The 12,936-nt window shown below is 46.6% G+C and overlaps 1 protein-coding gene across 7 annotated transcripts in view; it reads left to right on the top strand.

The window, feature by feature from the left end:
- The window catches only part of frmd4ba (FERM domain containing 4Ba), a 45,407-nt gene extending 35,402 nt beyond the window's left edge, over nucleotides 1-10,005 (top strand). For 3 of the 7 annotated variants that reach the window (XM_047583198.1, XM_047583199.1, XM_047583191.1), the window contains exons 12-24: nucleotides 1,746-1,822; nucleotides 2,244-2,382; nucleotides 3,914-4,055; nucleotides 4,160-4,293; nucleotides 4,381-4,497; nucleotides 4,842-5,070; nucleotides 5,163-5,219; nucleotides 5,325-5,460; nucleotides 6,045-6,203; nucleotides 6,304-7,058; nucleotides 7,150-7,285; nucleotides 7,618-7,869; nucleotides 8,830-10,005. In XM_047583198.1, coding sequence (XP_047439154.1) covers nucleotides 1,746-1,822; nucleotides 2,244-2,382; nucleotides 3,914-4,055; nucleotides 4,160-4,293; nucleotides 4,381-4,497; nucleotides 4,842-5,070; nucleotides 5,163-5,219; nucleotides 5,325-5,460; nucleotides 6,045-6,203; nucleotides 6,304-7,058; nucleotides 7,150-7,285; nucleotides 7,618-7,869; nucleotide 8,830 — 2,334 coding nt within the window. In that variant the 3' untranslated portion in view covers nucleotides 8,831-10,005. Of the gene's footprint in view, nucleotides 1-1,745; nucleotides 1,823-2,243; nucleotides 2,383-3,913; nucleotides 4,056-4,159; nucleotides 4,294-4,380; nucleotides 4,498-4,841; nucleotides 5,071-5,162; nucleotides 5,220-5,324; nucleotides 5,461-6,044; nucleotides 6,204-6,303; nucleotides 7,059-7,149; nucleotides 7,286-7,617; nucleotides 7,870-8,251; nucleotides 8,403-8,829 lie in introns of all 7 variants that reach the window. The other 4 variants (XM_047583195.1, XM_047583196.1, XM_047583194.1 and 1 more) reach the window with 4 other exon arrangements.
- The last annotated feature ends 2,931 nt before the right edge of the window (nucleotides 10,006-12,936 follow it).

Raw genomic sequence — 12,936 nt, 5'->3', positions numbered from 1 at the left:
ACTTCTAGAATAATGTTGTTGGAAAACATTGGAAAAACGATTCCTGCAGGTTTAGAACACACTCGCCTAAACAGCTTCTTTTGTCTTCACGAACCTGAAATATTGAACATTTTCCATTATGATGAAATAATCAGGTTAGATTCCTTTCAGCGTGGCCGTGATTCTCAGTGTATTCATACCTGTCATCAAAACAGAGGAATGTGAGTCAGTGTTTGTACTCATGCAGTTTAATCAGTGAGTCAAGTAAAACACAGGCATTAATACACACACACACGAATGCTGTAGGAACAACTAAAGAAAACATGAAGAACAGCGCAAGGTTTCGACCTGGCCTCCAAATTCACTGGACCCCCCCCCCAAACTATCGATGTTCAGCCCCCTCAGAAAAGCCCACGTCCATTCATTGCCTGATCGGTGTATATAGTAAATACCAAACTGAAGTGGCTGAAGGCTATAAATGATTAGACAGTAGTAACAGATTGCTAACATGTTTGCCCAGCGGGGGGAGACGGTTGTAGTAGTGGATTTACTACGGCGCCGGTCAGTGCGATATTCACAGTAATAAACAGCAAAAGCCTGCGAGTGACGGCAAAGTGGAGCAGAGGTGAAATGTTTTCTGAACGAGGAAGAACTGGCCGAGCAAATACTTGTGTACAACTTGCTCATCTGGTCTGACTGAAAAGAGAACTGGGAGAGAAGGGGGGGTGGTGGGGGGGGTACGAAGCCTGGGAGGCAGCCTGAGGTGTCTGTGATGTCAGGAGGAGGAGGAGGAGAAAGAGGAGGAGCCAGGGTCGAGGGGGGTGTGGCCCGCCTCAGCTGAAACTCTTGCAACACCTATCTGGCTCCCTGAGAGCAGACAAGAGAGAGTATTGTTCGAGGAAGCTCTAGCCCTGTGGGAAACTCAAAGTCAAAAGGATTCAGGACAAACCCGAGAGAATACTACAGCGATTTGATAAGCAGGAATAATACACCCCACGGTAAGAGCTGCTGGTGTTTTTTCCTTTCCACTACCTACCTGTCAGTCTGGGTTAAACAGTCAGCAGCTTTATTTTTGTGCTTTAGTTTCCTTATATGCTTCTAGTTAATTATTGTTGTGCCTTGGTGTTGTGTTCTTCATATACAGGAAGATTTCCTATTTGCCGTGTTATAAATTCAGCCTACATGTTTGTCCTAGAGGAACTGCATGTGTCAGCTTATAGTGATTTCTTAACGCCGGGCACAGTTTGCCTCTCAGGGTAAAATATCCTCCAGTCGTCTAGAGAGCATTTTTTTTTTAGGCTGCTTCTAGCTTTATAATCATTTTTTTATCTCAGGCTCGGTATTTGGTCAGAACGAGAGTAGATTGGATCACGGGCTCCAAATCTTTTTGAGTTAACATCAGAAGATTATCAGCGGAGCAGATGTTTTTATTCGTTCCTCTGTTCTCCTGCACAGCCCGAATGAAAGAAGCTGGCTCGACGCCTGGCCACGATTTTTGCTCCCCTGCAGTTGCAGCAGCCTTATAATTGCTCCTGTGTTAGCCCGTACTTACACCTGACCGGCTGGCCCACTGAGCCCCATTCACGGCTACAGCTGTTGTGCTGCTTCTGCTAATGTTGCACGTTGGAACAGAGGCTGGTGTTTGTGGAGCTGTTGTCTTCTGGTGATTTTGATTCCCTGTCCTATCGCGAGGATAACTTCTAGGATAACCGTTCTGTTTTTAATTGCCCCCTCTCCCCTCCCCGTCTCTTTCTGTCTCTCTGCAGTTGTTTCAGTGGAAGCAGTTGGAGAATTTGTATTTCCGGGAGAAGAAATTTGCGGTGGAAGTGAACGACCCTCACAGGTCAGAGAAGACAAGCCACTTGTTTTAATCTTATCTCGCATTAATAATAGGAGCCTTTCCTTATGTTTTCAAGTGTTTCCATTTTTACCTGCTGTTCCTGCCTCCTTATCCTCCACCTTACACACTCTGTGAAGGGCATCTGCAGCCAGTGGCCCAGTTCAGGACAACTTGTTAATGGCTTTAACACATCTGTTAAATTTGTGTTTTCCTTCCTGCTGTGCAAGAGCCACTTTATTATCCTAAGGTTGTTATAAGACCTCCGGAGCGTTTCTCATCTCTTCTTCACTCCCCACGTTTAATTGGATAAATATTTGTTTTAATCCTAATTAAAGTCTTGTTTATCTCCAGTACATCAAGTGAACATATTTTATTTCTTGGCTGCTGCAGAAGTACTCAGTGTCTCTCTCGTTATCTCCCACAGAAGAGCTGTGACCAAGCGAACGTTTGGACAGACTGGTCTGGTTATTCACTCATGGTATGCCAGCCACTCTCTGATTAAAACCATCTGGGTGATGGCCATCAGTCAGCACCAGTTCTACCTGGACAGGAAGGAGAGCAAAGTGAGTGTGGTTTGTCTCCTTCCTGATTCACTTTGCTTTGTTCACATCTTCTGCCAACAGCTGATTTAAAAACAACGACGTTTAACACAAATGTTTTACACCGTGACGCCTCTGCATGTTGGGGTGAATGAACAAAAAATGAGGACCAATGATAATTTTTTTGTTTTTCCAGAGTAGTTTTTTATGTGTGACCAAGTCTTTCCAAGTCTAAGCACGATGCAGGAATGGCCACCTGCTCTCGTATGGAGTTATTTCCCGTCGCACAGGTGCAGAACGTTTGTCCCAGGGGGCTGTTGGCTTTAATATTTGCATGTTCATGTGAAGGTATCTGGTCCAAGTACAAGTGTCAAGAGACGACGTCATGGTCTGTCTTTGTTGCCGCTGGTTATTTGATGTCATGTGTCGGCGCCCTGAGGCCGGTCATACAGAGGGAGGTTGGAAAGACCAAATAACGCGCTGACATTGTCAAGCAATGAAGCCATAATAGAAACTCTGGGTGTGGGGTCGGGGGGGAAACACTGTCATTTAATTAACTTGAGCTGCAGTGTTGACCTGTTTTTACCAGGTAGACAGACTGATTCTTACTCGCTCTGAACTGGGACAGATGTGCTTGTTTTTCGCGTCACATCCTCTTGTAGCTGTGACTCCTCATCATGTGATGAACCTTCAGATCCGCATCTCGTGCCCGTGACTTGTGTCAACATCCCGACGAAGGGATATTCCACTTTGGCTCCGGTTCTAAAGTAAACATCGTCCGCGTTGCTCGTGAAAGTGTTACTTGGTCGGGATTGGGTAGTTGACACTGAAGAGACGTAAGAGCTTGTGATTTCTCTGAGGGCGGAATGTTTTTTTGTCACTCTGTAGATACAATATTGTCAAAATTATAGAAGTATGTGGCTATTTATGCCTTATTTCTGTGGCTTAGGACAGAGTAAACTACAAGTAAATGACAAGTGCGCCTGTCTACCTCCAAAGGCAGGACATGGGCTCAGTCCATCCCTCCTGATTGTTGAGCGTCTTCACTTTTTTCTTTGTCTTTGCTATATATGTAATAAAAAAAATAAATAAAAAAACCCAAATTAAGCTAGGTCTTGGTTATGGTTAGGATTGATCATAAGGGTTCTTTTTTCTACGACCACATTATTAAGAACTCCTGTTCTTCACGTGTTTGTATTTATGATGCATATTTGTAGAGCGTTGGGGGGATATTATTCAGTATGAGCGGTGCGGGATGAGAATTTGTGGAGATGGATGAGTTTGTGTGGCTCCAGTCAAATGAGGTTATTCAGCCACTGTCTCTCTGAAAGGCAGATGGTGTGTCATCCAGGAATAGAGCCCCCGCACTGATTGATGAGAGCGCCGTGCTCTCCGAGTGCCAGCCATGCAAATGCAGCCGCCGCCATCGCAGTGCGCTATCATTAAAATGAAATACTCGCTTTTTTTCCCCCGCTCCTTTCCCCCGGTTCCTCCTCCACCTCCACCTCCTCCTCCTCCTCCTCCTGCTCACCGCTTCCTCTTCTCTCGCCTACAGGCAAAAATGACCACAACCAGGAGCTCGGGGGACATCGCCGTAGACCTCACGGAGATCAGCGCCCCACGGATCAGTAAACTTTCCAGTATTGAGAGCAAAGATCAGCTGATCATGGCCAGCAACGGAAGCCTCATCTCAGCCGGTAAGCGGAGAGTTAACCAGCTCGCGGCTCCCGTTCCGTGTCAGGTTGACGAGTGATGATTTATGGCTATAATTTGCAACTAATCACATGTGTGATTATTCCAGGTTCTGCAGACTCTGAAGTCACAGAGGAGCAGAAGAAAGAGAAGATTGCTGAATTAAAAAAGAAAGAAAAGGACCTGCAGGACACACTCATGCAGAAACTTAAAGAGCTGCAAAAGATCTGCATGAGAGAAGCTGTGAGTATTTCTAATACAGCTAGAATACACTCTCCGTAAAATGTAAAAACACTTGCCTGACTCCTTGGTTATTGTTCTGATTTGCAGGAGCTTACGGGCAGATTGCCTAAAGAGTATCCCCTGGTCCCAGGCGAGAAGCCTCCTCAGGTGCGGCGCCGCGTCGGGACGGCGTTCAAGCTGGATGACCTCTTTCCCTTTGACGAGGTGAGTTTAGATATTGTTGTGTTTTTGTTGTGACGTACTGTTGAAATAATCCACGGGTTATTCAGATCAGTCGAGTGACTCTGAGGATTAAGAGTTTAACGTGTAACGTTTGCGTAACGCTTTGTTTGTAGTTAGTTTCTATCTGCAGCTCAGTTGGGAGGATAAATATAACCGAGAGTAAACGTGATTGTGCCAGCAGCTGCAAGATGAAGATAAATTCCATGTTGTGTCTATTAACCTGTCTGTTTCTTTGTTCGGGGGATATATATTTTTGTGGAATTTCCCCATTAACCATGTGGGTGTTAGGATAAAGATAATCCTTTAATTTTTTTTTCCCTCTACAGGACCCACATCTGAGGAATCTGGAGGGCATGTTCGCCTTGCAGCAGAAGATCGTGGAAGCGGCCATGAAGCTGGCCAACGAGGGCGACCTCGGCAAGACGGTGAAGAGGAAGAGGAGAAACAACTGCTTGGATGCCATGAGGAAGCTGGAGAAGATCGAGAAGGACATTAACGACTACAGGATCAAGAAAGGGAAGAAACCCACTCAGAGAGCCTCGCTGATCTTAGCAGGTAGATAAACAGCCGCAGTCAAAAGCGCTTCCATATCAAAGCTGGTTGAGGAATGTGTTTCTGAGGTCGAGTGTCTGTGTTCTCTTTGTCAGACGATGCCCACGCCTCAGAGCTCAGCTCTCTGTCTGACAGCCTCACTCTGGACGACGGTAACTGGCCTCATTATGAACACATGTTGCTCCTTTACCCCCTTTTTTTTGTGTGTGTGTGTGTTGTTGATCAGTTGCACTCAAGCTCTTGCTTTGGTCTCCCAGATGACGAGCTTGGTTCCCAGAGGCAGCGGTCTCGATCCGTCCAGTACTCGCCAAGGCTGCACCACGCAGAGACTCTGGACATTCATTACAACAAAGACAGACGAGCCTCTGCCAACGACCAGCTTGCAGACAGCAGGTACACAGCCAGCACCGACGCTCGCTGAGCATGGTCTTACTTTGCTCTGTCTGTCTGTCTGTCTGTCTGTCTGTGTACTGTTATAGGAATAAGTTCAAACTGATGACGTGGACCTTTTGATGGTGTTTCAGCTGAAGCTCTTTCTGTTTAGAGCCAGTTAGTTTGTTGTTTCTCTATAGGCCCAGAGCACGGAGCTAGTACAGACCTGTAGAGCAGATGCAGAGCTGCATTCCTGCCACCCCTACAATCTCCCTCTTATCAGCCCAAATGCACAGCTTCAAAAATAGATGGAAAAAAAAAAAAAAAACATGTCGCTGCCTGTGAAGAAGCCGACAGCAAATCCAAGCTGAGGGAAGACAGAGAGGAAAATGGGAACAGTAAAGTGGTTTAAATCGTGGGTGCTACACGTTTGTTTACAGAAACATAGGCAGGTGGTATATATATTACTCCCAGCCTCAGAGACTCAGAGCAGCCTTAGACGATCGTACTGTTGCTGCCGAATGGAAACATGCATGAATCTAGAGGGCGGTGGTGTTAATCTCAGTGAAGATGCCTTGAAAACACGGCCATTATCTGTGTTCCAGATTCGATTACGACCAAGAACCGCTCCACTACAGTCACCGCGATGCCTTATCCAGCCACAGCAGCCCGTTTAAACCGGCGTCCAGACAGCCACGTGACGCCCGCAGCATGCCGCCCACCCCCCTCCTCACCCGCAATGCCTACAGCAGCACCCAGCTCAGGTGAGGCCTCGAGGACTCGCTCTCTTTCTTTACGTCTGTCTTTTTTTTTTACAATGCTGGAGACAAAAACACAACTAACTGCTTGTGGTTTCAATTACAGATCAGAGGACGCTCCGCAACATTTCCGCCAGCGCAGCGGGAGTCTGGAGTCCCAGTCTAAGTTTGTGGCGGAGACCAAACCAGCTGTGCCCGCGTTCATCATCTCCTCCGCCAGACGGAGCAACAGCACCGAGATCCTCGACGACGGCTCGTCGTACACGAGCCAGTCCAGCGTAGAGTACAGCGTTCCCGGCAACCACACCCACAGGCGCAGGGGGCGTGGCCGGCACAGAAAAGACCTGTACGCCAACACGGGCAGCATGCCCAACCTGGCTCAGCCGGACGCCCGCTGCTACCAGCCTCAGGCCAGACCCACCACGACGGCCTACTACGTGACAGGATACCCCACCTACGTGGAGCCGGAGCATTATTCCAGCATGTACGACAATGAGATGGAGGGACACTACAACGTCAACCCGTCCTACCACCACCACCACCACGGCCAAACAGCCTATCACAGCCACGACATGCACAGTCACTACGGTACCGATGAAATGGACGGTATTTCTCAGAACCCCTACGCCACTCTGAGGCCCCCCAGGAACCGCCCGGCGCCCCGCAGCAACGAGCCCACGGGCAGGAACATCCAGAAGGCCATGGTGCATGAACACTTGAGGGGCTGGTACCAACGCAACGCTGCACACAAGCAGACTCCGTACAACTACGACTATGACAGAGGCTCCCAGCAGAGCCTGGGCTACCAGACCATGCCTGCTCCCTACAACCACATCAACAGGAACGTCTCCACCTACTCAGGTCAGAATGCGGCACCACGTCCCACACGGCTGTGTAGAGCCCCGGTGGATCAGTTTCTAACTTCTTTTTTTTACATATTTTTTTCCTCCAGTGTCCTCGGTGGCCTCCAGTGGAAACTGGCACAGCCAAGTGAGCGGTGGTGGTATGATGGAGTACGACATGCCCATGCACGCGCCCCAGTCCTACACCTACAGCACAGCCCCCTACAGCCACCCCGCCCACAACAGGTGAGAGAAGAATCTTGGCCTCGGCTTTTCTCCTTATCCAATAAGCCACTCCCTGATCCTCCTTATCCCAGACCTAAGCACTGGTGTTTAATTACCCGGGATGGATGGCCAAAGAAAACGCAAGCTGCTGTTTAGTCCTTTTGTCCCTCGCACGTTTTAAAACTAATGTGTATTCAACTTCACTCTTAAATAATGAGACGGAACCTTAAAACTATGTCATGTGACAGCTCGGTTCAGGTGGAGGATTATAGGATCTGCGCTCAGGTCTTCCTCTGAGCTTAAGAATGGATCGGCTCTCCTTAACTGTCCCCTGGCCCCCTGCTTTCTTATAGATATGGCACCTCCCAGCTTTTTAAGGGCTCCTGGCACAGCCCTGACGTCCAGAGGCGCTCTGCCTTTTTCCCTCCTAGTTCTTCCACCCCTGGTTCCCCCTCCGCTCCCTCCTTGTCCTCCTCGTCCTTTCCCTCCCATTCCTTCTCCCCCGGCTGCCGGGTCAGGGAGGTGCCCTCCAGCCCTGCACAACCACACCCCTCCTCCAGAGGCCACAGGCTCAGTAAGGTGTCTTTTGCTAAAGGTAGCTCATAGTAAGTAACCAGCGACGGCCGGAGCCTGCGTGTTTGCCGCACTCATTGTGTCCACAGTGTAACTCTCATAGTCTGCTTGCCAATGCTCTGAAGTTTGCATTTTTGACATGTTTGACTGATCTGCATTGTCTGATAAGATGTATGACAAGATAAATACATGCATGGCTTCTTTAAAAAAAAAACAACAAAAAAAAAACATGCCTGCCCTACTTCCTCTTCCAGCTGGTTCATTGTTGTTGTCATCCGGTGGTCACATTTCTCTGCAGGGTGCATTTTTTTTTATTTTATTTTTTTATCTGTTTGCCGTCGTCTCGGCCCCTGTGGAGGCTCCCTGCCCGTGTGCTGCCACTCACCCTTGACCTTTGCCCCCTCTCATGCACAGATGCTCCCCAGAGTTTGAGTGGCGAACCCGTGATAGGCTGGCGTGCCCTGCGGGGCCTTTAGAGAGGTGTGGTGCTGTTGCCTATGCTACTACTGACCAGGAAATATTAAGCCCCTACCCCAATATTAGAAGGCACAGCCCAGAAGAAAGGGTGAGAGACCAGAACGTTAAAACCCCACTCAGTTAACATGGTGACGGTGATGTGTTGTGTTTCTCACGTGACGCGGACTCACAGAAAAGGGGTTGAAATCATCTCCTGTCCCTCTCTCTCTCTGATTTATTTTTTTTTATTCACTCCTCTGGGTGTCTTGTGGTGGCGGGTGAGCACTCGTGTGGCAGAAAGGGAGAATGTGACCCCTGAACATTGTTGCATTTGGAGGCTGTGTGTTTGTATCGTGTCTGCGTGCATCTGCTGCTTCATTGGGGGACGATGTTTGACCCTGGGTTTTAAAAAAAACACAACCAAAAAATAACCATTAGCATGCTAATACTCAGGGTTAATTCATTCTGAGCCCAGCGCTAACCACTTCCATCCAGCCAGCAGCCTAACGTGTGTCACTCTTGTGTGTTTGTTACAGATCCTATATAGATGTCAGCCAACACTGCGACAACCAAATGCACACTGAGCTGGAGCCTCAAGAGCAGATTTATTGGCACGAAGACTCAAAACCAGGAACAATTGTTTAAGTTGTCGCCGTGCAGGCGTGTGAAACTCTTTTGCCTTGACAACTTGTGCCTTAGACTGCACTTACCTGTTTTTTTTTTTGTTTGTTTGTTTTTCTCGTAAAAGAGGATCCAAAGAATGAAGGAACTCACATGTCTCGTGGAATCTGCCGTGCTAACAAATGAAGTATTCTCATTTTCGGTTCTTTTGAATGCAGCTGCCAAACCCTGTTTTTTAAAGAAGAAACAAAACCCCACGGGAGTGTCTGCGTGTCGGGATTGTGAGCGTTTGTGGTGATGGCACTGAAATGATTCCCTGCTGTGGACCGTGTGGTAAAGACAAAAGGGAATGCGAACTCCGAAACCTCCCTCCTCTCCGAGACGCCAGCCTCCCAAACGGTCACTGGAAAAGAGCTGTAACGAACAAAATAAATAAAAGCTTCTCACACACACACACACGTGTGAACTCTGCACCCATGAAGGATTGATAAGGATATCGTCAAAATGAAGGACTGAACTCTTTAAAAACTATGAGTCAACCACTTCCTGGAACATTTTACAGTCACCAGATCCAGTTTTATCTGCCGCTCTGCCACTTCCTGTGCAAAAGTTTGGAGACACTGTCTCATTGAACTGAATGAGGAGGTGTGTCCAGACTCTGTCACGCACTAGGAATGCCAGCCTCACTTTCAATACTCACGTCATTCATGAGCCAAATACTTATTTGTTGCACCATCTAGAGTATTAGCAGAAGTTACCAGGTTTGATATTACTGCCAGTGCAGGACGTCCACTTGTGTTTTTTTTTATTTTCGTTTAATTTTATTTTAATAACATGGTCGTTCCTTCCATGCTGGAAATCATGGACCGGTGCTCCACATTTCTCTCTAGAGAATGAAGCTGTATGTAAATGTTAGTATTGTAAATACACTGGTTCTGTCCTTTTTTTTTTTTTCTTTTTTTTTTTTAAGAGCGTTTTTTTATGTATTTGGAGAAAAAAAGCATGTAATATATAGTAAACAATTATTGTTAAGCTGGTTCTTAGTAATTTGTATTATTGCATTTGTTTGAATTAAAAGAATATTTGAGTCAGTCGGCGTTTGGAGGTGAAGTTTATTTAATTAAGATAAATAAATGTCATTCAGACGTAATGACTGAAGAATGCGCTTTGTCGCACGGCGGTTTCCGGTCAACACGGATGCGTTCTCCACATATAGTTGGTTTGGAAGCCGCTTATCTGCGGTGCATTCAAGGAAGCAGATTATAGTTGGTGTCGATAGCCCTGCTGGCTGCGTCCCTTCCTTTCTCCTGCAGAGCCTCGAGGAACCAACGCGGAGCTGCACGATGAGAGCAAAGCACTCGTTGTGTTTTCTCACCGTCTTGCTGTGTCGTCAGGCTTTTTTTTTGTTGTTGTTAAGCTGTAAACTGACCAAACCGGTCTTTAAAAGCAGACACGCCCTCCACGGTCTCTAACCTCTCCTTGTGTCTTCCCCGTGAATGACAAGCCAGTGTTTACAGCTGCAGCCGAACCCTCCCCGCAGGCATTCTGACATATACTACACATACTGCCCGCGCCTCCCACCCTTATACATTGTGCTTTAACCCTTCGCCTCATTTCCTTCCTGAAGCCGGTTACACACGTTTCCCTCCCAGCTACCAGTGTGTCCTCTTTTTTTTTGAGGAAGGCCACGCTGCTTGAATGAGCTACGAGGAGGTCTCTTTTCCAGCTCCTCGGCTGCTTAGGTGCACGGTTATGGAGGGGAGAGGGGGGGGGGGTCGGTGTCGGGGGGGTCTTGCTCGCATCCAGCTGTCTCCCTCTGTCTCTGCTGCTTCACACCAGCTGCAGCCACACATCAGTGGAGGCTGTTCCAGCTGACACTCGACTGCACAAACAATAGCCTCCTGTGTACTTTCCCTTCATCTGACACACTACAGACACAACTCCTCTCATGTGGAGGGTTAGTGGGCGGGTGTGTGTGTGTGGGGGGGGGGGCATCGACCTCAGAGCCCTTTGGTCCAGACGCACAGAGCTGAAACAAAGATGGCAGCACGTATCTGTCTCCTTTAATAGTTGAGCGAAATACTTCTATTAACCCTGGATTTAGGTTTTAATGTGTAATGAGTGACGCGTTTTAGCCTCTTTCAGCTCATTGTTTTGGCGTTATCAGGGTTTCTGCAGAGTCTGAAAAAGTCAAGCCTGGTTTAAGGCCTTAAAGTCTTAAATACGAGCACATTTTGTGTTGTATTCATCCAAGTATTAAATCCTTACCTCCATTAACCGCTTCACCTGCAGTGTGACCCCCCACTCTGTTATTTTCAAAGTGAGTCTTTGTGTAGATCTTACATTGAATTGGTTGATTGAGCTTTATTTATAATATATTCAAAAGAGAAAGATAAATAAAAAAATGAAGAAAGAAACATGCAATAATAAAAAAAGATTTCACTTGCTGAAACCTGCAGAAACTCTTGATTATGTCAGCGTAGAAAAATTAAATTAGGGGCTCGTGGTCCAAAACCGGCCCAGCAGAGGGTCTGATCTGGCCCCAGTGGGTGAGAGACGAGGTCTTTCTGTCGCATGGCTCAGAGACACTCACATCTACGGCCAAGTTAGACTCAATGAACCTAACTGATCTTTGCACTGAAGCAAAGAGACTATAAATTGCTGTTAAGTTACTGGGCCCTGAACTAAGATATGTTCGACACCTGTGACTGAAAACCTCCAGTACACAACCTGCCCAGCACAAAACAGCCGTCGGACTGTCAGTAGATAATAAACATAACGTAGCATTTAGCTCCTGGGAGGATGAAGGCGACATGTTTCCTTCTTCCATGAAGAGGAGGAAGAAGAGGAGGAGCCCAAAACACGAGCATAAAAGCTAATTATTATAATACACTTTATGAATGAAGACTCTCCATTGTTAAAGTAAAACAGAATTAGTTTAAAAATAACTAAATGTATTGTCATTCAACTCCAGATGACTCTGGGGTGGCCTCCACTAACGAGGAGCAGAAACATACTAAGCCAGGGCCGGGGGGGTCATACTGGAAATTAGGTGGATTTATGACTTTTTAAGGCCTTAAAAACACAGTTTTGTTTCATCCATTGATCAATATTGAGTTATTTTTTTCTGTTATGTTGTTTCATTAACACGTCTTCTATCAAATTAGTTTTAAAAAAGCAGTCAAAATGTACATCGAGTTGTTCATTTCACTACACTGTGTCTGTGTTGAGCCTCTAATTTACTCCTTACTTCTCTAAGAGTCGTCTTTCTACTGCAGCCTCGTCTCTGTCCTGTATATGAGGAAACGTTGTGAAGCTCTTTTCTCCTGCAGAAGTCTGTCAGGTCCAAATATGGTCGAGTCTTTTATATTGGTAACCAAACGTGATAGTGGAAAGTCAAAGAAAAGACAGATGAAGGAGAGGAGAGGAGAAAACTGTCTTTGGTAAAAGGAGAAGAAGGTGGAGACGATCAGTAATGGATCATCATTCACACTGAATGAACTTATTGAGAATTTAATCTGATATTTTCATATTATCTATGTTATATGATTGTATAATATATTTTGAAGGTTTGAGTAGATTTGATTTTGGTTCATAGTGGTTTCCAGTAAAAATATACATGATTTTACAATGTAAAACTTAAGTAAAAGCTTATTTTTTTTTGACTGTTGACAGTATTTAGTGATGTATGGAGTGATATAAAGACAGATCCAAAATTCCCTCTGTAAATACCTAGAAATCTAATATGATTTGTATGTTTGTATCACCAACGACTCCACCAACCACTGAACCACGTAAAGTTCAGTAAATCATGTAAATCGGCTTCTCCAGGATCAGCACCTGCACCGACACCTTATGAAGGGCGAATAGTGGGATTAGCTGAGCGCTCACATGCTCTCACGCCTTGCTCATGGGACGGTATGGAGGCAGAGAGGAGGGCGGGGTGGTGGCGGGGTGAGGGGGGGGAGCACAGGTCACGGCGGGTCACCATTAATGTGTCACATGATCAGCTGTGGTGTAGG

This window comes from Mugil cephalus, chromosome 4 (genome assembly GCF_022458985.1).
Source record: "Mugil cephalus isolate CIBA_MC_2020 chromosome 4, CIBA_Mcephalus_1.1, whole genome shotgun sequence".
In the NCBI taxonomy this organism is placed as follows: domain Eukaryota; kingdom Metazoa; phylum Chordata; class Actinopteri; order Mugiliformes; family Mugilidae; genus Mugil; species Mugil cephalus.
This window is presented reverse-complemented; position numbering and strand designations above follow the sequence as displayed.